General features: G+C 46.1%; 1 protein-coding gene across 1 annotated transcript in view; it reads left to right on the forward strand.

Annotated features, from left to right (window-relative positions):
• The window catches only part of LOC141264665 (uncharacterized), an 80,296-nt gene extending 57,876 nt beyond the window's left edge, over positions 1-22,420 (forward strand). Inside the window, exon 4 of the mRNA XM_073676935.1 lies at positions 22,407-22,420. Within this exon, the coding sequence (XP_073533036.1) occupies positions 22,407-22,420 (14 nt within the window). The remainder of the gene's footprint in view (positions 1-22,406) is intronic.
• The last annotated feature ends 3,411 nt before the right edge of the window (positions 22,421-25,831 follow it).

The following is a 25,831-nucleotide window of genomic DNA, read 5'->3' on the forward strand; positions in this document are numbered from 1 at the left end:
TATTTCTCGGGCTTACACCAGACTATTTTCAACAAATATATTTGTGTCTGAATAATCAGGAGACACTATTATTTATTTTTTACGGCAAAAAATGCCAAAAGCAGGATAATGCAGAGATTTGACCCGTGGAACTGAAAAACCACACTTGTATTTCTTGGGCCTACATCAGACTATGTTCAACATATATATTCAGCAAAACCACAGTTATAATTAACTGGTGTACAGTACAGACCAAAAGTTTGGACACACCTTCTCATTTAAAGATTTTTCTGTATTTTCATGACTTTGAAAATTGTACATTCACACTGAAGGAATCAAAACTATGAATTAACACATGTGGAATTATATACTTAACAAAAAAGTGTGAAACAACTGAAAATATGTCTTATATTCTAGGTTCTTCAAAGTAGCCACCTTTCGCTTTGATGACTGCTTTGCACACTCTTGGCATTCTCTTGATGAGCTTCAAGAGGTAGTCACCAGAAATGGTTTTCACTTCACAGGTGTGCCCTATCAGGTTTAATAAGTGGGATTTCTTGCCTTATTAATAGGGTTGGGACCATCAGTTGTGTTGTGTAGAAGTCAGGTGGCTACACAGCTGATAGTCCTACTGAATAGACAGTTAGAATTTGTATTATGGCAAGAAAAAAGCAGCTAAGTAAAGAAAAATGAATGGCCATCATTACTTTAAGAAATGAAGGTCAGTCAGTCCGAAAAATTGGGCTAACTTTGAAAGTGTCCCCAAGTGCAGTTGCAAAAACCGTCAAGCGAAACAAAGAAACTGGCTCACATGAGGACCGCCACAGGAAAGGAAGTCCAAGAGTCACCTCTGCTTCTGAGGATAAGTTTATCTGAGTCACCAGCCTTAGAAATCTCAGGTTAACAGCAGCTCAGATGAGAGACCAGGTCAATGCCACACAGAGTTCTAGCAGCAGACACATCTCTACAACAACTGTTAAGAGGAGACGTTGTGCAGCAGGCCTTCATGGTAAAATAGCTGCTAGGAAACCACTGCTAAGGACAGGCAACAAGCAGAAGAGACTTGTTTGGGCTAAAGAACACAAGTAATGGACATTAGACCAGTGGAAATCTGTGCTTTGGTCTGATGAGTCCAAATTTAAGATCTTTGGTTCCAACCACCGTGTATTTGTGCGACGCAGAATAGGTGAACGAATGGACTCTACATGCCTGGTTCCCACCATGAAGCATGGAGCAGGAGGTGTGATGGTGTGGGGGTGCTTTGCTGGTGATACTGTTGGGGATTTATTCAAAATTGAAGGCATACTGAACCAGCATGGCTACCACAGCATCTTGCATTGGCATGCTATTCCATCAGGTTTGCGTTTAGTTGGACCATCATTTATTTTTCAGCAGGACAATGACCCCAAACACACCTCCAGGCTGTGTAAGGGCTATTTGACCAAGAAGGAGAGTGATGGGGTGCTACGCCAGATGACCTGGCCTCCACAGTCACCAGACCAGAACCCAATCGGGATGGTTTGGGGTGAGCTGGACCGCAGAGTGAAGGCAAAAGGGCCAACAAGTGCTAAGCATCTCTGGGAACTCCTTCAAGATTGTTGGAAGACCATTTCCGGTGACTACCTCTTGAAGCTCATCAAGAGAATGCCAAGAGTGTGCAAAGCAGTCATCAAAGCGAAAGGTGGCTACTTTGAAGAACCTAGAATATAAGACATATTTTCAGCTGTTTCACACTTTTTTGTTAAGTATATAATTCCACGTGTTAATTCATAGTTTTGATGCCTTCAGTGTGAATGTACTATTTTCATAGTCATGAAAATATAGAAAAATCTTTAAATGAGAAGGTGTGTCCAAACTTTTGGTCTGTACTGTATACCAGACTTTTTTAAATATATATATTTGCGGGTGAACAGTGAGCGACACCATCAAACTGTTTTTTTTAGATTCAAATGGCCCAAAAGTGGATAATACAGAGATTTGAACCGTGGAACTGCAAAACCACACTTGTATTTCTCGGGCCTACACCAGACTATTTTCAACAGATATATTTGTGTTTGAACAATCAGGAGACACTATTATTTATTTTTTACGGCAAAAAATGCCAAAAGCAGGATACTACACTAATTTGACCCGTGGAACTGCAAAACCATACTTGTATTTCTTGGCCTAAATCAGACTATTTTCAACAGATATAATTGTGTCTGAACAATCAGGAGACACTAATATTTATTTTTTCCGGCAAAAAAATGCCAAAGCAGGATAAAAGAGAACTTTTACTGTGGAACAGCAAAACCACAGTTATAATTTACTGCTGTATACCAGACTTTTTTAAATATATATATTTGCAGCTGAACAGTGAGCGAAACACTCAAACTGTTTTTTTTAGATACAAATGGACCCAAAGTGTATAATACAGAGGTTTGAATCGAGGAACTGCAAAACCACACTTGTATTTCTTGGGCCTATGCCAGACAATTTTCAACAGATATATTTGTGTCTGAACAATCAGGAGACACTATTATTTATTTTTTATGGCAAAAAATACAAAAAGCAGGATACTAGAGATTTTTACTGTGGAACAGCAAAACCACAGTTATAATTTACTGGTGTATACCAGACTTTTTTAAATATATATATTTGTGGCTGAACAGTGAGCGACACACTCAAACTGCTCTTTTTAGATACAAATGGCCCAAAAGTGGATAATACAGAGGTTTGAACCTTGGTACTGCAAAACCACACTTTTATTTCTCCGGCCTACACCAGACTATTTTCAACAGATATATTTGTGTCTGAACAATCAGGAGACACTATTATTTATTTTTTACGGCAAAAAATGCCAAAAGCATGATAGTGCAGAGATTTGACTCATGGAACTGCAAAACCACACTTGTATTTCTCAGGCCTACACTAGACTATTTTCAACATAAATATTTGTTTCTGAACTATCAGGTTACACTATTATTTATTTTTTACGGCAAATAATGCCAAAAGTAGGATAATACAAGATTTGACTCGTGGAACTGCAAAACCACACTTGTATTTCTAGGGCCTACACCAGACTATTTTCAACAGATATATTTGTGTGTGATCAATCAGGAGACACTATTATTTATTTTTTACCGCAAAAAATGGCAAAAGTAGGATAATAGAGATTTTTTACCGTGGAACAGCAAAACCACAGTTATAATAAACTGCTCTATACCGGACTATTTTAAATATATTTATTTGTGGCTGAACAGTGAGCGACACACTCAATCTGTTTTTTTTAGATACAAATGGCCCAAAAGTGGACATTACAGAGGTTTGAACAATGCAACTGCACAACCACACTTGTATTTCTTGGGCCTACACCAGACTATTTTCAACAGATATATTTGTGTCTTAACAATCAGGAGACACTATTATTTATTTTTAACGGCAAATAATGCCAAAAGCAGGATAATGCAGAGATTTGAACCGTGGAACTGCAAAACCACACTTGTATTTATCGGGCCTACACCAGACTATTTTCAACAGATATATTTGAGTCTGAAAAATCAGGAGACACTATTATTTATTTTTTACGCCAAAAAATGACAGAAGCAGGATAATACAGGGATTTGACCCATGGTACTGCAAAACCACACTTGTATTTCTCGGGCCTACACCAGACTATTTTCAACAGATATATTTGTGTCTGAACAATCAGGAGACACTATTACTTTTTTTTTACGGCAAAATATGCCAAAAGTAGTATAATAGAGATTTTTTACCGTGGAACAGCAAAACCACAGTTATAATTTACTGGTGTATACCAGACTTTTTAAAATATATATATTTTCGGCTGAACAGTGAGCGACACACTCAAACTGTTTTTTTTAGATACAAATGGCCCAAAAGTGGATAATATAAGGGTTGAACTGTGGAACTGCAAAACCACACTTGTTTTTCTTGGGCCTACACCCGACTATTTTCAACAGATATATTTCTGTCTGAACAATCAGGAGACCCTATTATTTATTTTTTACGGCAAAAAATGTCAAAAGCAGTATAATACAGAGATTTGACCTGTGGAACTGCAAAACCACACTTTTATTTCTCGGGCCTGCACCAGACAATTTTCAACAGATATATTTCTGTCTGAACAATCAGGAGACACTATTATTTATTTTTTATGGCAAAAAATGCCAAAAGCAGTATAATAGAGATTTTTTACCGTGGAACAGCAAAACCACAGTTATAATTTACTGGTGTTTTCCAGACTTTTTTAAATATATATATTTGCGGCTGAACAGTGAGCGACACACTCAAACTTTTTTTTTTAGATACAAATGGCCCAAAAGTGGATAATACAGAGGTTTAAACCGTGGAACTGCCAAACCACACTTGTATTTCTCGGGCCTACACCAGACAATTTTCAACAGACATATTTGTGTCTGAACAATCAGGAGACACTATAATTTATTTTTTACGGCAAAAAATGCCAAAAGCTGGATAATAGAGATTTTTTACCGTGGAACAGCAAAACCACAGTTATAATTTACTGGTGTATACCAGACTTTTTTAAATATATATATTTGCGGCTGAACAGTGAGCGACACTCTCAAACTTTTTTTTTTTTTAGATACAAATTTTCAACAGATATATTTGTGTCTGAACAATCAGGAGACACTATGCTAGGAGGGCGGTTGCAGACAACTTTATTAAAATGGAACTCAACCGACCTCGGGGTCCGCGATGCAGCCTGGAGGACTGCTGCCGAACACTTTCCGGGTGGAAAGAAATGAATCAACTTAAATGTAAAACCCTTCCGCGTTTCTGCACAGAGGAACGGGTATAGCAGTTCGCACTATCTCCGTTAGCTGCACGAGAGATAGGCAGAGGGACTACAGTGGCGGCGCTAGGAAGCGTGTATGACTACGCCATGGGTACACGTGTCTCCAGCCGGCGTGCTACCGGACTGATGGTTTCAACTCCACGTGGCTGACAGGCGTTAGCCGTGAACAGGATGCCTGGAGGCTGCTCGGGGTGATAGGTGACCCCTTTGGCTGAGCCAGGCTGCTAGACGAAGCTACCACCCTCTATGAAGGTAACCTGCCTCTATGGAGCTAACCTGCCTAAGCGACCTATGATAATTAGCCGAGCAAACTCTGGCATCGGCAGGTCACGGAGTGAACAGCTAAGGAGCACATGGAACAGAGTTGTCCACATAACAGCATCACTTGCTCAAATGATCAGAGCAGTTCGCCATGTTTGTGCGCGGGCCTTTTAAAGACTAAGCCCTGCCCACCGACGCGCCATTGGTGACGTTACCCGTTGACCAATCAGGCGGTGCCAGGTCACTGGGTCAGGTGGGTGCCAACCCACCAATTATGACCCGCCAGGTCACGGACATGCTCAGTATTGCAAATCCTGGACTTAGATTCCACAAGCCCTGTCTCCCTCTGCAACCCAGGCTTAACATTGCTAGGCACAACTACCTGGGAGATAAACAGTGCTCGCTGACCAGCTAGGCGTTGAGGCTGACGGTGATGCTGAGCAGCATCAGCCCTGGCTGGACCAAAATGGTAGACCACAGAAGGTTCTGGACCCCTTTCAAATCCAGCACCAGACTGCTGCCTAACATTATCCCCCATCTAACATTCCCCTCCACTTGATGCTCAGATTCCTCCTTGAGCCGGGGGACAAGGATGTGATCCAACGGGTCACAGAGAGGTTTCACGCAACAGTGAACCCTCCGGTGTACAGGGTACTCTCTTTTTGGATGGGAAGCAGGATGGCAAGAAGTGACAACTGGTTCTCTAGGTGTGGGATCGTTCACGGGTGACCGGGAGAAAGGACCCACCGGTCTCTGGCGAAAAGATTTATCTCTCGCACAGACGGGACACGCGAGAACAAAGTCCTTGACGTCCTGGCGCCATTGGGGTCACAAATAGGACCGTTGAAGGGACTTAGTGGTACGTTTGACCCCCAGTTGAGCTCCAGTCTTAGGGGCATGGACCCAGGAGAGCACCATACTCCGTAGATTAGGGGAAACAAACATCCTCCCCGAAGGAACCGGGTTGGAGGACACTGCAGCCACCCTCTCCTCCTGAGAGTTCTTTGTGACATAATCTGATAAGACCCGGGTCCTGGAAACATACAAGGAATCTGTACCGGATGTCGCAATGATAGGAGGATCAGAGACTACCCTCCGGGTGACTTTGACCAAACACTGAGATGCACAATTCTCACTCCAGGAAGAAATTCTCCCCGTCTTCCAGTCAATGTGTGGAGTATGACAACGTAACCAGGGGAGACCCAGTAACACCTCGTCTAATCCACCGGGAATAATAAGAAATGAGATAACCTCCCGGTGGCCCTGAGGAAATTACATGGTGAGAGGGATCGACTGATGGGTGATTTGCACATCCAGGAGTGAACTTTTGGCAACACTAATGTTCATTGGACTATAGAGTAGCTCAATAGGGATGTCATGACTCTGGGCAAACGTAGATGACAAAAAATTGCCCTCAGCAACTGCAGATCTACCAAAGGACAACGTCACTTTATATGATAACTTGGAGGACGAAGTCCCTGAATTTAATACACCTCCTCCAATGGTGGTAAGACCCACTCGTTTTACTGACTGCTTGGAACCCTTATTTACGGGGTGCTCCAAGAGATGTGCAGGTCGGGAACGAGAGGGACCAGACTCAGTCCAGGATATATCCATAGCCTCAGGCTCCGGGTCCAGAGTCTTGGGTTTGGACCTAAAGACGCCTGGTGCCAACAGATACGGAGGTCTGCCAACCTCTAGCTCTAACTTGTTTTCTGCATGACGCAAGTCTATACGGTCAGCGAGAGATATTAACTCCTCCAGAGAGGTTGGAATCTCTCTGGTAGATAAAGCATCTTTAATATGCCCAGCCAGACCCTTGCAGAACACCAGGATAAGCGACCGCTCAGACCAATCCAGTCCAGCCGCTAAGGTTCTGAAGTGGACGGCATAGTGGCTGGCGGTGGTCGAACCCTGGACCAACGCAAGAAGCTTAAGAGCCGTATCATGCGTGACCTGAGGACCCATGAAAACACTTTTTAGGGTCTTAAGGAAAAGACCCGCATTTACTACAACCGGGTCGTTCCGCTACCATAGAGGAGTAGCCCACTCCAGAGCCCTGTGAGAAAGCAATGAGATGATATATCCACTTTGGCTCTTTCGGAGGGGAACCGTGCCTCCATCATCTCCAAATGAATGGAGCATACATTAATAAAACCCCTGCAGAGTTTACTATCCCCAGAAAATTTATCCGGGAGAGCAAACCGGGGTAATGGGGCACTTGCAGTTGTTGCAGTATTCACCACAGCTGAGTTAATAATATTGGCTGCCAGAGTAGCCGCCTGGGAAGCTACTGCAGTGATATCAGCAACCGGAGCAGCTTGTTCCAGAGACCTAAGTCTGGTCTCCAGTTTCTGTATATAGCGCTGCAGCTGCTGATTGTTGGCCATGTTCGGCAAGACCCTGGCGCTCTGATACTGTTTGGAGGGCGGTTGCAGACAAATTTATAAAAATGGAATGCAACCGACCCCGGGGTCCGTGATGCCGCCTGGAGTACTGCTGCTGAACACTTTCCGGGTGGAAAGTAAAGAACCCACTTAAATGTAAAACCCTTTCGTGTTTCTGCACACAGGAATGGGTATAGCAATTCACACTATCTCCGTTAGCTGCACGAGAGATAGGCAGAGAAAAACTATCTGTAGTCCTGTTACAGCGCAGGGACTACAGTGGCGGCGCTAGGATGCGTGTATGACTACGACTATGGGTACACGTGCCTCCAGCCAGCATGCTACCGGACTGAAGGGTTCAATTCCACGTGGCTGACAGGCTTTAGCCGTGAACAGGATGCCTGCAGGCTGCTCACGGTGATAGGCGACACCTTTGGCTGATTCAGGCTGCTAGACGAAGCTACCTGCCTCTATGGAGCTAACCTGCCTCTATGGAGCTAACCTGCCTAAGCGACCTGTGCTAATTAGCTGAGCGAACTCTGGCATCGGCAGATCACGGAGTGAACAGCTAGGGAGCACGTGGAATAGAGTTGTCCACACAACAGCATCACTTGCTCAAATGATCAGAGCGCGTCGCCATGTTTGTGGGCGGGCCTTTAAAAGACTAAGCCCTGCCCACCGACGCGCCATTGGTGACGTTACCCGTTGACCAATCAGGCGGTGCCAGGTCACCGGGTCAGGTGGGTGCCAACCCACCAATCATGACCCGCCAGGTAACGGACATGCTCAGTACGGCAAATCCTGGACTTAGATTCCACAAGCCCTGTCTCCCTCTGCAACCCAGGCTTAACATTGCTAGGCACAACTACCCAGGAGATAAACAGTGCTTGCGGACCAGCTGGGTGTTGAGCCTGATGGTGATGCTGAGCAGCATCAGCCTTGGCTGGACCAAAATGGGAGACCACAGAAGGCCCTTGACCCATTTTGAACCCAACACCAGACTGACGCCTAACACACTATTTATTATTTTTTAAGGCAAGAAATGCCAAAAGCAGGATAATACAGAGATTTGACCCGTGGTACTTCAAAACCACACTTGTATTTCTCGGGCTTACACCAGACTATCTTCAACAGATATATTTGTGTCTGAACAATCAGGAGACACTATTATTTATTTTTTATGGCAAAAAATGCCAAAAGCAGGATAATACAGAGATTTTACCCGTGGAGCTGCAAAACCACACTTGTAATTCTCAGGCCTACACCAGACTATTTTCAAGATATATTTGTGTCTGAACAATCAGGAGACACTATTATTTATTTTTTACGGCAAAAAATGCCAAAAGCAGGATAATAGAGATTTTTTACCGTGGAACAGCAAAACCACAGCTATAATTTACTGGTGTATACCAGACTTTTTTAAATATATATATTTGCGGCTGAACAGTGAGCGACACGCAAACTGTTTTTTTTAGATACAAATGGCCCAAAAGTGGATAATACTGAGGTTTGAACCGTGGTACTGCAAAACCACACTTGTATTTCTTTGGGCCTACACCAGACTATTTTCAACAGATATATTTGAGTGTGAACAATCAGGAGACACTATTATTTATTTTTTATGGCAAAAAATGCCAAAAGCAGGATAATACAGAGATTTGACCCGTGGAACTGCAAAACCACACTTGTATTTCTCAGGCCTACACCAGACTATTTTCAACAGATATATTTGTGTCTGAACATTCAGGAGACACTATTATTTATTTTCTACGGCAAAAAATGCCAAAAGCAGGATAATAGAGATTTTTTACCGTGGAACAGTAAAACCACAGTTATAATTTACTGGTGTATACCAGACTTTTTTAAATATAGATATTTGTGGCTGAACAGTGAGAGACACACTCAAACTGATTTTTTTAGATACAAATGGCCCATGGAACTGCAAAACCACACTTTTATTTCTCTGACCTACACCACGCTATTTTCAACAGATATATTTGTGTCTGAAAAATCAGAGACACACAATTTTTTTTTTGGGGGAGGGGGGGACACCAAAAGGTTAATAAGACGGATATTTGTACAGTGTGAGGGAGGAAAAAAAAAAGAGGATTTAGATGAAAAAAAATGGATTTTTCCTGGCCCATGAGGCCTGGAGCTAAGTCCAGCAATTTCAGCAACAGGACCACACAGAACTGTAATGCAGCGTTTGCTGGTATAACCACTGCGTCTCCTATACAGCCTGCCTGCCTGCCTGATATCTGGGATGGATATTAGTTCTGAGAAGGACTGTTTGTTTGATCTAGCTGCCTTTACAGACCCTACACTAACTATTTTGCAGGATATATCTCTCCCTAAATTAGCAGCGCTGTCCCTACACTATCTGATCCCAGCCGTCTGTGTCCAAGATGGCGGCGCCCGGTTTCAAATACTCGAGGTGACGCTGTGCGGCCAGCCAATCACTGTAATGCCCACAAACAACATGGCTGCAGCATTACAGTGACTGGCTGGCAATCCCTGCATATTCATTGGCTCTGTAAAGAGCGCCAAACATGCAGGGTGGAGACCCGAGCTCCCGCCCGAGTAAACCGGAAATGGTCGGTGCTCGCCGAGCATCCTGAGTAGCGTGTTGCTCAGGCGAGTACCGAGCAGTGTCGAGCATGCTCGCTCAACACTAACTGTATTAGCTGCTGACTACAAGTTTACAGCTGATTAATAATAAATAATCAAGGATGGAATTAGTTGCAACATTGAAGTTAAGCACAGTATAAATAAAAGGAATTTACCAGTAGCTACTGTATGTCAGAAGGAAAACAAGGGTCTATATACATTAATATTAAAACAAGTCCCTGAATGGCATGAAGAAACATAGTTACAGCAGTTTAGATATATGAATAGGCATACAGATAAGGCTGAGGAGATATCTAGAAAAATGGTCAGGTATTAAGCCTGGTCATAACTTAAATTTTGCACTTAATAGATTCATAAATCAGAGTTGTGTTGAAATATCAGTACTGATGCAATACTGATATTTTAGCAAATTATTTTAGAGAATATTGAGTTTGCAATCAGCTCTGTTGTTGTTTATTTCAGATTTGTGTATAATTGTGCTGTGCTTTGATGCAATCCTCAGCCTGCACTTTACAGCAGACAATGCCACTGCTTTGGAGTAAATGGTGGGGCCAGTAAGGATGCTTGGAGACATATGCATATTCCTCAGTATCTCACCTCAGTCTGTGTACCCTGTCTATATACAGTGTACATAGCCAATCTAGGTGCTTTGCTGGTTAGTCAATCAGATCATTAATACTGCCATCACTAAGTGCCCTTTGTAGACATACACATTTCCAACATGACAATGATCCAAAACATACATCTAAGGCCACTGTTGCGTTTCTGAAAAAGAACAGGGTGAAAGTGATTCAGTGGCCAATTATGTCTCTTGATCTGAACTCATCCAAAACATTAATGGGGAATTCCAAAGAAACAAGTTGATCATCTCTCTCCTTCCAGCATCCAGGCTCTAAAAGAGGTTGTTCTTGATTAATGTAAAAAGATGTTGCAATATGTCACCAACTTGTTCATTTCATGCTTAGATGACTTTGTGTTGTCCTTAATCATGGAGATCATACAAAATATTAGATGTAGTAGTTTTTATGTTGCGTGAATTCATTTTTGCATCAACTAATTTGAGTAAAACTGAAGATTTTGTAACGAAAGTTTTATATTATTGTAACGGGTCCGGGAGGCGGAACCTCTGAGCTACTATACAAGGGGGCGGCCCTTGTAAGGGAGCGGGTGGCAGTCTCTGGGTGAACGGACAGGGAGTTACGGCAAGTGATCAGGGCAGTCTCTGGGTAAGGGGTAGGTACGACCTGTGATGGCAGAGCCTCCGGGTAGGCTAGCAGGCAGATGGTAGAAGTGTGCTCCCAGGTGAGCAAGCGAGAGTCTCTGGAATAGCAGGTGGTCACGGCACGTGACGGCGGAACCTCCGGGCTGGCAGGCAGGTAGGTAACGGAGAAGCGCTCCCAGGTGAGCGGGCAAGAGTCTCTGGAATAGCTGGTGGTCACAGCACGTGACAACGGAGCCTCCGGGCTGGCAAGCAGGCAGATAACGGAGAAGCGCTCCCAGGTGAGCGGGCAAGCTGGTCCTTAGACAGACTGACCGGAGTAGTAAGGCAGACCGTCGGACCTCAGGCAAGCAGGCAGGTAGCTGATATGCGCTCCCAGGTGAGCGGGCAGGCTGGTCCTTTAGACAGACTGACAGGAGTAGTAAGGCAGACCGTCGGACCTCAGACTGGCAGACAGGTAACAAGTATTCAGGCAGGAATCAGGCAGGTAACTGGCAGGTAACTAGCAGGAAACTGGCAGGAAACTGGCAGGTAACTGGCAGGTAACTGGCAACGGGACCTGAGGGCTGAAGCACAGGTGAGACACAGGTGCAAACAACATTGCTCGGGCACCTCCATTTTGGAGGAGGTGCCTTATATATGATGAAGTCCTCCGGCCATTGGCCGGGGACTCTTTAGGGCGGCGCGCGCGGCCCCTTTAAGAGGAGGAGAGCGCGCGCGCGCCCTAAGCACAGGGGCCGGGAAGGAGCGCGCGCTGAGAGCAGAGCAGGAGGAGGACGCCGGGACGGAGCGCGCGCTGACAGCAGAGCGGGGGGAGGATGCCGGGCACGGAGCAGAGCGGTGAGGGGAGCAGCGTCCCTGCCTAGCAGAGGGCAGGGACGCCGGCACTACAGTACCCCCCCCTTTAGGCCCCCCCTTTTTTAGGCCAGACAGAAATTTAGCTAGGATGAGAGGGGCATGGATGTTCTCCCGGGGCTCCCACGTTCTCTCCTCAGGACCAAACCCCTTCCAATCTACCAGGAAAAAGGTCTTTCCTCTTACCCTTTTGGTGGCAAGAATGTTCTCTACCTCAAACTCGTCCTCAGCAGAAACCGGAGCAGGAGGCGTACCTGTAGACTTGGAAAAAGAGTTAAGCACCACAGGTTTGAGGAGAGACACATGAAAGGAGTTAGGGATCCGTAAGTTGGCCGGGAGTTTCAATTTATAGGCCACCGGGTTGATCTGACTGATGACCTCCAGTGGGCCGATGAACCGAGGCCCTAACTTATAGGAAGGGATCTTGAGCCGGACATATTTGGACGAGAGCCAGACTTTATCCCCAGGGCGGAATTGAGGAGGGTCCAGACGTTTTTTGTCAGCGTGTCTTTTCATACGCTCGGGTGACAGAAGGAGTGCGGACCGGGTACTCTCCCATATGGAGGAAAATTTGTTAACAAGAGATTCCGCAGCCGGATTGTCCGCCGAGGTGGAGACGGGAAACGGGATCCGAGGATGCTGACCGTAGACTACAAAAAACGGGGATTTGGAGGAAGACTCGCTCTCGTGATTGTTGTACGAGAATTCGGCCCATGGCAGGAGATCCACCCAGTCAGAATGGTGGGCATTAACGAAGTGCCGAAGGTAACTGGTCAGGTTCTGATTGATCCGCTCCACTTGACCATTAGACTGTGGGTGGTAAGCGGAGGAGAAGTCCAGGGTGACGTCCAGCAATTTACAAGTGGCTCTCCAGAAACGGGAAGTGAACTGTACCCCACGATCCGACATGATGTGACGGGGCAGGCCATGAAGACGGAAGATGTGGCGGATAAAGTCTTTAGCCAGCTCGGGTGCAGACGGAAGACCTGGCAGTGGAATGAAGTGAGCCATCTTGGAGAAGCGGTCAGCGACCACCCAAATGACCGTACAACCGGCAGAGACGGGCAGATCAGTAATGAAGTCCATCGCTATATGCTGCCAGGGGGCAGCAGGTACTGGCAGAGGTAGGAGGCGGCCGGCCGGCAGGTGTCTCGGAACTTTGTTGCGGGCGCAGGACACACAGGCAGAAACAAAGTCTATTACATCCTTGTGCAGGTTAGGCCACCAGTAGTGCCGGGTAATAAGCTGGAGGGTCTTTTTCTGACCGGCGTGGCCAGCTAGTTTAGACGAATGACCCCAGTGTAGGATCTTCTCCCGATCAGGTACTGGTACGAACGTCTTACCAGGAGGAAGACGATTTAGACTCACGGGAGCCACCTGCATTACTCTGGCGGGATCGATGATATGTTTCGGATCCTCCTCGAGATCAGACACCAGAAAGGATCGAGACAAGGCGTCCGCCTTGACGTTTTTGTCAGCCGGGCGAAAATGAAGGACAAAATCAAAACGAGCAAAAAACAAGGACCACCGGGCTTGGCGCGGGTTAAGTCTCTGGGCATGCTGGAGGTAAGCCAAGTTCTTGTGGTCAGTGTAAATTATTACCGGGTGAAGAGCCCCCTCGAGCAGGTAACGCCACTCCTCCAATGCCAGTTTGATGGCCAATAACTCTCGGTCTCCTATGGAATAGTTGCGCTCAGAGGAGGAGAAGAGTTTAGAGAAGAAGCCACAAGTTACCATCCTCCCGGAAGATGATTTTTGAGTAAGTACCGCTCCGGCTCCAGAGGAGGAGGCGTCAACTTCCAGGAAGAACTGCTTGTTGCCATCTGGGCGATGCAGCACCGGGGCGGAAGAGAAGGCCTGTTTAAGGGAAAGAAAGGCCTCCTCTGCTTCGGGTGGCCACTCTTTGGGATTAGTACCTTTACGGGTGAGCGCAGAAATTGGGGCCGTCCGGGAAGAGAAGTGTGGTATGAAGAGGCGGTAGTAGTTGGCGAAGCCCAGGAATCGCTGAATGGCCTTCAACCCCTCCGGTCGGGGCCATTTCTCGATGGCAGACAGTTTCTCAGGATCCATTTGTAGGCCGGTCTGAGAGATAATGTAGCCCAGAAACGGAAGCGAGGTCTGCTCAAAGAGGCACTTCTCAAATTTAGCGTAGAGATGGTTCTGCCTTAGCCTGAGCAGGACCTGACGAACGTCCCTCCGGTGAGTCTGGAGATCCGGAGAGAAGACCAAGATGTCGTCCAGGTACACCACTACGCAGGAGTAGAGAAGGTCCCGGAAGATGTCATTGACCAACTCTTGAAAGACGGCAGGAGCGTTACAGAGACCAAAGGGCATTACCAGGTATTCATAGTGGCCGTCCCGGGTGTTGAATGCCGTCTTCCATTCATCCCCCTGACGAATACGAACCAGGTTGTACGCCCCACGAAGGTCCAGTTTGGTGAAGATCCTAGCCCCCCTCAGACGATCAAATAATTCTGGAATGAGCGGAAGGGGGTACTTATTCTTCACCGTGATCAGGTTTAGGCCTCTATAGTCTATACAGGGACGGAGAGAGCCGTCCTTCTTTTTGACGAAAAAGAAGCCTGCTCCCGCCGGGGAGGTAGATTTCCGGATGAATCCTCTGGCCAGATTCTCCTCAATATATTCGGACATTGACCGGGTCTCAGCAGCGGATAAAGGATAGATACGCCCACGGGGAGGAGTAGTACCGGGTAGCAGATCGATGGGACAGTCGTATGGTCTATGTGGTGGTAATGTCTCTGCCTCCTTTTTATTATAGACATCTGCATAAGACCAATAAGGAATCGGAAGTCCAGGTAGATTAGCTGGGGTAGGAGAGGGACGGACGGGATGGACGGGAACCAGGCAGGTTTTATGACAGTCTTGTCCCCAGCGAAGGACCTCTCCGGTTTGCCAGTCTAGCACGGGTGCATGTCTCTGGAGCCAGGGCAGACCTAGCAAGAGGGCGTGAGAGAGTCCAGGCAGAACATGAAAGGAGATACTTTCAGAATGCAGCATTCCCACCTGCAGGGTAATGGATTCGGTGATGAGTTGAATGGGGCGAGGTAAGAGGCCCCCATCCACGGCAGCGACAGACAAGGGTACAGCCAGAGGTTTGGTGGGGATGCGGTATTTCTCAACCAGGGACTGTGAAATAAGATTCCCGGCTGCTCCAGAGTCCAGTTGGGCTAGTTCGAAATAACGGTTCTCCCCGTAGACGATTGAAACTGACAACAGCAGGGATGGAGAGGATTTATTCTTGTCTAGGTGGACCTCTCTGAGCGAACCTAGACACAGGCGTTTCCCGACCTTTCCGGGCAGGCACGGATCTGGTGCTCCTTACTGCCACAGTAGAAGCAGGTCCCCTCGGCACGGCGTAAGTCCTGACGGGTCTTGACCATCTTGGTCTGGTCGACCTGCATAGGCTCAGGAGGGTGTACCTGGTTAGAGACAGAAGGAGTGACGGGTTTCTGAAAAGTAGGAGCTAGACGTGGTAACCTCCTCTCACGGGTGACCTCTCTGGCACGCTCCTGGAACCGTAGGTCAATCCGGGTGGCAAGAGTTATTAAGTCATCGAGAGTGGTAGGAGTGTCCCGACCGGCAAGTTCATCTTTAATACGGCCGGACAGACCCTCCCAGAAGACGGAAACCAGAGCGTCGTTATCCCAGGTCAGCTCCGAGGCAAGGGTACGGAACCGTATGGCATATTGGCCCACGGTGAGACTCCCCTGACGGAGGCGTAGCAACGATGATGCAGATGAGGTCTTCCGTCCGGGTTCGTCGAAGACTTTCCGGAAAGCCGTGAGAAAAGCAGGCAAGTTGGACACCAGGGGGTCTCCTCTCTCCCATAGAGGATTTAGCCAGGCCAGGGCCTCCCCGGTGAGATGGGACATGATGAAGGCAATTTTGGCCCGGTCGGAGTTAAACTGGTAGGACAAAAGTTCAAAATGCAGAGTGCACTGATTTAAGAAGCCCCGAGCCTGGACGGAGTCGCCTCCGAAGCGAGGAGGTGCAGAAAGCCGGGGTCCGGGGTAGGATACCATGGTATTAGTGGGCAGCGGAGCTGCCGGATTGCAAGATATGGCACTGGCGGAGGTTGTTGGTGGATCAGACAGAGTGTTCAGGCGAGTATTAACATTCCGCAGGTGACCCAGGATGGCCTCCTGTTGGGACCTCTGACGGGACAGTTCAAGACAGAGGTCCGAGAGCGAGGGAGCTTGGGTGCCACCGGGTTCCGTGGCCCGAGCAAACTGTAACGGGTCCGGGAGGCGGAACCTCTGAGCTACTATACAAGGGGGCGGCCCTTGTAAGGGATCGGGTGGCAGTCTCTGGGTGAACGGACAGGGAGTTACGGCAAGTGATCAGGGCAGTCTCTGGGTAAGGGGTAGGTACGACCTGTGATGGCAGAGCCTCCGGGTAGGCTAGCAGGCAGATGGTAGAAGTGTGCTCCCAGGTGAGCAAGCGAGAGTCTCTGGAATAGCAGGTGGTCACGGCACGTGACGGCGGAACCTCCGGGCTGGCAGGCAGGTAGGTAACGGAGAAGCGCTCCCAGGTGAGCGGGCAAGAGTCTCTGGAATAGCTGGTGGTCACAGCACGTGACAACGGAGCCTCCGGGCTGGCAAGCAGGCAGATAACGGAGAAGCGCTCCCAGGTGAGCGGGCAAGCTGGTCCTTAGACAGACTGACCGGAGTAGTAAGGCAGACCGTCGGACCTCAGGCAAGCAGGCAGGTAGCTGATATGCGCTCCCAGGTGAGCGGGCAGGCTGGTCCTTTAGACAGACTGACAGGAGTAGTAAGGCAGACCGTCGGACCTCAGACTGGCAGACAGGTAACAAGTATTCAGGCAGGAATCAGGCAGGTAACTGGCAGGTAACTAGCAGGAAACTGGCAGGAAACTGGCAGGTAACTGGCAACGGGACCTGAGGGCTGAAGCACAGGTGAGACACAGGTGCAAACAACATTGCTCGGGCACCTCCATTTTGGAGGAGGTGCCTTATATATGATGAAGTCCTCCGGCCATTGGCCGGGGACTCTTTAGGGCGGCGCGCGCGGCCCCTTTAAGAGGAGGAGAGCGCGCGCGCGCCCTAAGCACAGGGGCCGGGAAGGAGCGCGCGCTGAGAGCAGAGCAGGAGGAGGACGCCGGGACGGAGCGCGCGCTGACAGCAGAGCGGGGGGAGGATGCCGGGCACGGAGCAGAGCGGTGAGGGGAGCAGCGTCCCTGCCTAGCAGAGGGCAGGGACGCCGGCACTACAATTATTAACCTTACTTCCATGTTATGGATAAAAAAATTGTTCTATGAAACTCAGTCTTGTCAAAATTTTGGACATTTTTCTTCTATTCAGTGAGATCTTGATTAAAGTTTACATTTCAAAGGGGGTGTACTCATTTATGCTGAGCAATGGATATACGTATATATTTATTATAGGTACACTTAAATTTTTTTTTTAAGGAATTCAGCAGGTGAGGTTTTTCCAAACATCTTGTAGAACTAACCGTCTGTCTCTTCATGTAATTACAGACAGGCTCGATGATGTTTACATTAGTGCTTGCTAGGGGGCGATAAAATTGATCCTAGGACTCCTTGTTCTTTTTTACGCTGAAGAAAGATTTTAACGATATTGGCTGTGCATTTAGGTTTGTTATTCTGTTGTACAATGAATTTGGAGCCAATCAGAACCCTCCCTGATGGATAAATTGAGAGTAAAAATCATTTCTTTGACATGACAACAATATCAAATGTCTACATTTTGCTCCAAAATATAGGAACTGGTGTGCAGAAGAATGGCATCAGGTGCTCTGAAATAATGAGTCAAAATTTTAAATCTTTAACAAATGTGATTGTTGATTTGGTCAAGAATAATGGTGTCCTTAATGCTGAGAAATACAGAGAGATACTTCTTAATAATGCAAAAACAGCAGGAAGGCATCTGACTGGCTCATGGTATTTCATGATGGATGAGTATCAGCCTGTATTTCTCAGGATCGAGGACACCATTAATCCTGAATAATTCTCCAAATCCACTTGCTGAAATGGAACCCAAAACATTCAAGGATCCTCCACCATTTTTCTCTATTGTCTACAGACGCATATTATTGTACTGATCTCCAGACCTTCAGTGAACAAACTGCCTTCTGTTAAAGGCAACAATTATTCCAAATTTTGACTCATCCGTTTTCTGCAGCCCAGTTCCTATGTTCTTGTGCATAGTTGAGTCGCTTGGACATGTTTTAATTTTGGAAAGCATGGGTTTCAGGCTGAAATTCTTTTATGAAGACCAATTCTGGCCAATTTTCTTCAAGCCGAACATGGATGTAGCTGTGTCCCACTGGTTGCTGCTAGTGCTGAGCTGACATCACTGCTGGAATGGATATATATATATATATATATATATATATATATACAGTACAGACCAAAAGTTTGGACACACCTTCTCATTTAAAGATTTTTCTGTATTTTCATGACTTTGAAAACTATACATTCACACTGAAGGCATCAAAACTATGAATTAACACATGTGGAATTATATACTTAATAAAAAAATGTGAAACAACTGAAAATATGTCTTATATTCTAGGTTCTTCAAAGTAGTCACCTTTTGCTTTGATGACTGCTTTGCACACTCTTGGCATTCTCTTGATGAGCTTCAAGGGGTTGTCACCGGAAATGGTTTTCACTTCCCAGGTGTGCCCTGTCAGGTTTAATAAGTGGGATTTCTTGCCTTATAAATGGGGTTGGGACCATCAGTTGTGTTGTGCGGAAGTCAGGTGGATACACAGCTGATAGTCCTACTGAATAGACTGTTAGAATTTGTATTATGGCAAGAAAAAAGCAGCTAAGTAAGGAAAAATGAGTGGCCATCATTACTTTAAGAAATGAAGGTCAGTCAGTGCGAAAAATTGGGAAAACTTTGAAAGTGTCCCCAAGTGCAGTTGCAAAAACCATCAAGCGCTACAAAGAAACTGGCTCACATGTGGACCGCCCCAGGAAAGGAAGACCAAGAGTCACCTCTGCTTCTGAGGATAAGTTTATCCGAGTCACCAGCCTCAGAAATTGCAGATTAACAGCAGCTCAGATTAGAGACCAGGCCAATGCCACACAGAGTTCTAGCAGCAGACACATCTCTTCAACAACTGTTAAGAGGAGACTTTGTGCAGCAGGCCTTCATGGTAAATTAGCTGCTAGGAAACCACTGCTAAGGACAGGCAACAAGCAGAAGAGACTTGTTTGGGCTAAAGAACACAAGGAATGGACATTAGACCAGTGGAAATCTGTTCTTTGGTCTGATGAGCCCAAATTTGAGATCTTTGGTTCCAACCAGCGTGTCTTTGTGTGACGCAGAAAAGGTGAACCGATCGACTCTACATGCCTGGTTCCCACCGTGAAGCATGGAGGAGGAGGTGTGATGGTGTGGGGGTGCTTTGCTCGTGACACTGTTGGGGATTTATTCGAAATTAAAGGCATACTGAACCAGCATGGCTACCACAGCATCTTGCAGCGGCATGCTATTCCATCCGGTTTGCGTTTAGTAGGACCATCATTTATTTTTCAACAGGACAATGACCCCAAACACACCTCCAGGCTGTGTAAGGGCTATTTGACCAAGAAGGAGAGTGATGGGGTGCTACGCCAGATGACCTTGCCACCACAGTCACCAGACCTGAACCCAATCAAGATGGTTTGGGGTGAGCTGGAACGCAGAGTCAAGGCAAAAGGGCCAACAAGTGCTAAGCATCTCTGGGAACTCCTTCAAGATTGTTGGAAGACCATTTCCGGTGACTACCTCTTGAAGCTCATCAAGAGAATGCCAAGAGTGTGCAAAGCAGTCATCAAAGCAAAAGGTGGCTACTTTAAAGAACCTAGAATATAAGACATATTTTCAGTTGTTACACACTTTTTTGTTAAGTATATAATTCCACATGTGTTAATTCATAGTTTTGATGCCTTCAGTGTCAATGTACAATTTTCATAGTCATGAAAATACAGAAAAATCTTTAAATGAGAAGGTGTGTCCAAAGTTTTGGTCTGTAATGTATATATATATATATATATATATAAATGATGATCATTGTAACCTGTTGGCATAATTGATCACTTGTACACCCGACTACATAAACCCTGGGCTACTGTACCTAGATGATATTATGTTTTTTTAAGGCAAAGGGTGGTCTCAAAAGATATTGATTTAATGCAGTTTTCTATTTTGTTCATTCATTTTGCATTTTAATTGTGAAAAATAAACTATCAACACTTCACATTTTTGGATGTATGCTTAATTTAAACATACTTCTCCACATCTTCCTAAAACTTTTACAGAGTCATATGTATATATACAGTACAGACACAAAGTTTGGACACACCTTCTCATTTAAAGATTTTTCTGTATTTTCATGACTTTGAAAATTGTACATTCACACTGAAGGCATCAAAACTATGAATTAACACATGTGGAATTATATACTTAACAAAAAAGTGTGAAACAACTGAAAATATGTCTTATATTCTAGATTTTTCAAAGTAGCCACCTTTTGCTTTGATGACTGCTTTGCACACTCTTGGCATTCTCTTGATGAGCTTCAAGAGGTAGTCACCGGAAATGGTTTTCACTTCCCAGGTGTGCCCTGTCAGGTTTAATAAGTGGGATTTCTTGCCTTAAAAATGGGGTTGGGACCATCAGTTGTGTTGTGCGGAAGTCAGGTGGATACACAGCTGATAGTCCTACTGAATAGACTGTTAGAATTTGTATTATGGCAAGAAAAAAGCAGCTAAGTAAAGAAAAATGAGTGGCCATCATTACTTTAAGAAATGAAGGTCAGTGAGTGCGAAAAATTGGGAAAACTTTGAAAGTGTCCCCAAGTGCAATTGCAAAAACCATCAAGCGCTACAAAGAAACTGGCTCACATGAGGACCGCCCCAGGAAAGGAAGACCAAGAGTAACCTCTGCTTCTGAGGATAAGTTTATCCGAGTCACCAGCCTCAGAAATGGCAGGTTAACAGCAGCTCAGATTAGAGACCAGGTTAATGCCACACAGAGTTCTAGCAGCAGACACATCTCTACAACAACTGTTAAGAGGAGACTTTGTGCAGCAGGCCTTCATGGGAAAATAGCTGCTAGGAAACCACTGCTAAGGACAGGCAACAAGCAGAAAAGACTTGTTTGGGCTAAAGAACACAAGGAATGAACATTAGACCAATGGAAATCTGTGCTTTGGTCTGATGAGTCCAAATTTGAGATCCTTGGCTCCAACCACCGTGTCTTTGTGCGACGCAGAAAAGATGAACGGATGGACTCTACATGCCTGGTTCCCACCGTGAAGCATGGAGGAGGAGGTGTGATGGTGTGGGGGTGCCTTGCTGGTGACAATTTTGGGGATTTATTCAAAATTGAAGGCATACTGAACCAGCATGGCTACCACAGCATCTTGCAGCGACATGCTATTCTATCCGGTTTTGTTTAGCAGGACCATCATTTATTTTTCAACAGGACAATGACCCCAAACACACCTCCAGAATGTATAAGGGCTATTTGACCAAGAAGGAGAGTGATGGGGTGCTTCGCCAGATGACCTGGCCTCCACAGTCACCAGACCTGAACCCAATCGAGATGGTTTGGGGTGAGCTGGACCACAAAGTGAAGGCAAAAGGGTCAACAAGTGCTAAGCATTTCTGAGAACTCCTTCAAGATTGTTGGAAGACCATTTCCGGTGACTACCTCTTGAAGCTCATCAAGAGAATGCCAATAGTGTGCAAAGCAGTCATCAAAGCAAAAGGTGGCTACTTTGAAGAACCTAGAATATAAGACATATTTTCAGTTGTTTCACACTTTTTTTGTTAAGTATATAATTCTACATGTGTTAATTCATAGTTTTGATGCCTTCAGTGTGAATGTACAATTTTCATAGTCATGAAAATGCAGAAAAATCTTTAAATGCAAAGGCGTGTCCAAACTTTTGGTCTGCACTGTATATATATATATATATATATATATATATATATATATATACATATACATCCATTTATACATACAGTATTTGTGTGTGTAGTTTTGGTGCTAATAGTGTGAATTTATTATTTTATTCTTATGGGAATTTAGTGATATTTGTAATATTTTAGCAAGCAACATCTGTTCACTAAATGTTTTTATCTGTGAAATTTTTAACACATGCAACCATTATTTAATTAATCAGTACTAAAGGTTACAAGTACTCATCTGTATTTTTATAAAGGTGTAATTACTTTAATGGTGTGATTTTATTCTTAGGGAAATATCGCTAGAAGTTATATTTTTAACTAGAAATAGGCCCGATGCTATTGCATCTGGAGTGCGGTGAAATGAACATCTGTGTATCCTTAGTGGTGCTAACAGGAGCAATGGACATGTGTCACACCATTTGCGCTTTCAAACATACCTGTTCTATGTCATCCTTCCGCATTTGTGCATTGTATATGTTGCATCATTTGACTTCTTCACACCTGTGCACTGTCTCTTCTTTGTTGTGTGCTGTATTTTGGTATCTGGTGTTGTTTTTCTTGAGTGATGTTCACTATGTGGTGTCTCCCCAGTGTGCTGTATGTGGGTTTACACTATATGTTCTCTTGGAAACTGTTGTGACTATAATTGAATGTGGTACATTGTTTTGTGTAGTTTGATGTGTGTGTGATTGTCCGTTTCCAAGGTGGAAAAAAAAAACAGAATGGAAGTGAAAGGATACAATTTATTAACATGTCAAAAATAATGGCAAAGGTTCATACTTTCACATAATAGTAACAGAAAGACAATCCATACATATTGCTGTGACATCGCTGCTATTTCTGTTGTGGTGACGTCACCTCTTGTCACCATGGCAGCCATGTCCGGCGGGCACCGCTGATCTCCCGACGGTGTGGCCACAGAAGATGTAAGCACAACCGTGTTTAAATCTCCCACGCCGACACCGCCGGGAGATCGGCAATACCGCTAACAGCTGATAGATCGGCAACCTGGCGGCAGGCGACCACTCACATCAGCTGCTAGCAGTATTCAAGTCTGGCGCCAATACCGCTAGCAGCTAATTGGTCGCCAGCCTTGGTGGGAGATTTAAATCCTGTGCGGCACGCTCATTGGCTCAGCCGGTGGGCAGCTCAGCCAATGAGCGGTGCCGCGCAGGATTGAAATCCCCTGCCAAAGCAGCGTGGCACCGCTCATTGTCTCAGCCGGCGAGGCGGGCGATTTGAATCCCGCGCCGCCAGGGGCGCTTAGCCAATGAGCAGTGCAGTGCGGTTTGGAGGGGGATTTGAATTCCACGCTGCTCATTCAAATCCCCTGCCATAGCCGCATGACACCGCTCATTGGCTGAGAGCCCCCGGCTTGGTGGGGGATATGAATCCCGGCCGCCATATCGGAATACCTATCTCCAGGCTGCATCGCCGCTGACCTCCCTACGGCAGGAGATGAGCCATTGGCTGAGCTGCCGGCAGCTGAGCCAATGAGTGGCACGGGATTCAAATCCCCCACCAAAGTCGCGCGGCAGACCTCATTGGATCAGCCGGCGGGGCGGGGGATTTGAATCCTGCGCTACTCATTGGCTCAGCCGGTGGCAGCTCAGTGAATGAGCGGAATGGAATTCAAATCCCCCGCCAAAGCCATGCGGCACCGCTCATTGGCTGAGCGCCCCCGGCACCCCTCATTGGCTGAGCTGCGGGCGGCTGAGCCAATGAGCGGCGCGGGATTGAAATCCCCTTCTTAAACCGACGGGCGGCTCAGCCAATTAGCGGTGCCGCGCGGCTTGGGGGGGATATGGATCTCGGCCGCCCTATCGGAATACCCATAACTTGGGTGTTCCAATATGGTGGTCGCGTAGTTCCGATGCGAGCAGCCGGGAGATAAGTGGCTGGCGCTGCTCATCTCCCGGCTGCGTCGCCGCTGACCTCACTATGGCGGGAAATAAGCCATGGCTACCGTCGAGAGATCAACGGCTAGCTCATCTCCCAACTGTATAGCGGTGCCGCTTTTGTCACAGTTCGTCTGCCTCGGTGGATTGTGGGATAGCGACACAATTGCTGGAAGCTGTGACAGAGCCGATTGGCAATTATGTATTAGATATTTCACTAGAACACGCAACAGTTGCTCAGCAAAAGTTATTATATGTATATTAACCATGAAAATACTCAGGGTGACTAAAAGTCATTGTAATTCTGATTCTGATGTTTGAAGAAAGTCACACATCAGACTCACACATCAAAATCACACATCACTTGAATTTGGCTTGGACATTTGGCTTGGATATTTCTGAAAGTCTCAATGAGTTTCAGACAGGTTTTCACTGAAAATCACATAACCAAATATAATGCCTAGGTTTTACAACTGAGTTTATAGCTCAATGGTTAGTGCACTGGCTTCTAGACATGGAGTTTGGAGTTTAAGTACCATCAGCGAACAGTGACTTTTTTTATTATTATTACAATTGTAAAAGTCACTTATTAAAGACATATGTCAAAGTCACCTATCAAAGTCATTCTTAAAAGTCATATATCAAAGTCACTTATCAAACTTAATTCTCAGACAGGGTATTTAGCCTCAAACTGACATCATTCTGATATTTGACTTTGATATCTGATCATGTCGTAAAATGGACACTGTTCTCTTGGATGCCGTCCATATAGGAGCTCAAACGGAGAGAAGCCAGTGGAGGCTTGAGGAACTTCTCTGACGGAGAAAAGTAGAAATGGGAGCAGGTAGTCCCGTCCCACCCATCCTTTTTTACGACCTTCCTGAGCATCGCTTTTAAGGTCTTGTTGAAGCGTTCCACTAGACCATCCATCTGTGGATGGTAAACAGAGGTCCAAATCTTGGCTATTTGAAGAACTCTGCAAAGCTCCTTCATCACCTTGCTCATGAAGGGGGTTTCTTGGTCTGTCAAAATCTCTTTTGGCAGACCTGTCCGAGCAAAAATATGGACCAGTTCTCGGGCTATACTTTGACTGGACAAGTTCCTTAGGGGTACCGCTTCGGGTCGCATAGTTCATGACCACTAGGATATATTGGTGGCCCCGAGCTGATTTAACTAAGTGACCCACGAGGTCCATGGCAATCCTCTCAATGGGAACCTCTATCACAGGAAGTGTCACTAAGGGACTACGGAAATGGGAGCTGGGTGCGGTTATCTGGCAGGTGGGGCAGGACCTACAATAGTTTAAGATTTCCCGGTAACATCCTGGCCAATAGAACCTCCTCATTATTCTCTCCTGGGTTTTCTCAACCCCTTGGTGTCCCCACAGAATACGTGAGTGGGCTATGTATATTACCCTCCAACGATATGGCCCTGACACTAACAGCTGTTCCACTACCTCTTCACCTTTCAGTCTAGTCAGCCAGTTTAACAGCTCCCACTGAACTGAAAAGTGTGGGTACCTGGTGTCTGCCTCCGGCTCTTGGGCAACACCATTACAAACAGTAACATTGTCCCACGCCCCTTTCAAGGTCAAGTTCCAAACTTGAGCTGATCCAAAGTTCTATCCGGGCACCTCTAATTCAGGGAGGTCAGCCAACTTGGTCACACTCTCATCCTTGTCGCCGGCAAGGACACACAGTGAGAAGTCATCCACTTCTGATGTGGACCAGGATATTTTTCTTGGCTCCTGGCTTTTGTTCACGTGACTCAGTATGGATCCCATCCCCCACAAGTCCCAGAACAAGGGAAAATCGAG

This window comes from Phyllobates terribilis, unplaced genomic scaffold (genome assembly GCF_046119375.1).
Source record: "Phyllobates terribilis strain yellow unplaced genomic scaffold, ASM4611937v1 Scaffold_4__5_contigs__length_816908805, whole genome shotgun sequence".
In the NCBI taxonomy this organism is placed as follows: domain Eukaryota; kingdom Metazoa; phylum Chordata; class Amphibia; order Anura; family Dendrobatidae; genus Phyllobates; species Phyllobates terribilis.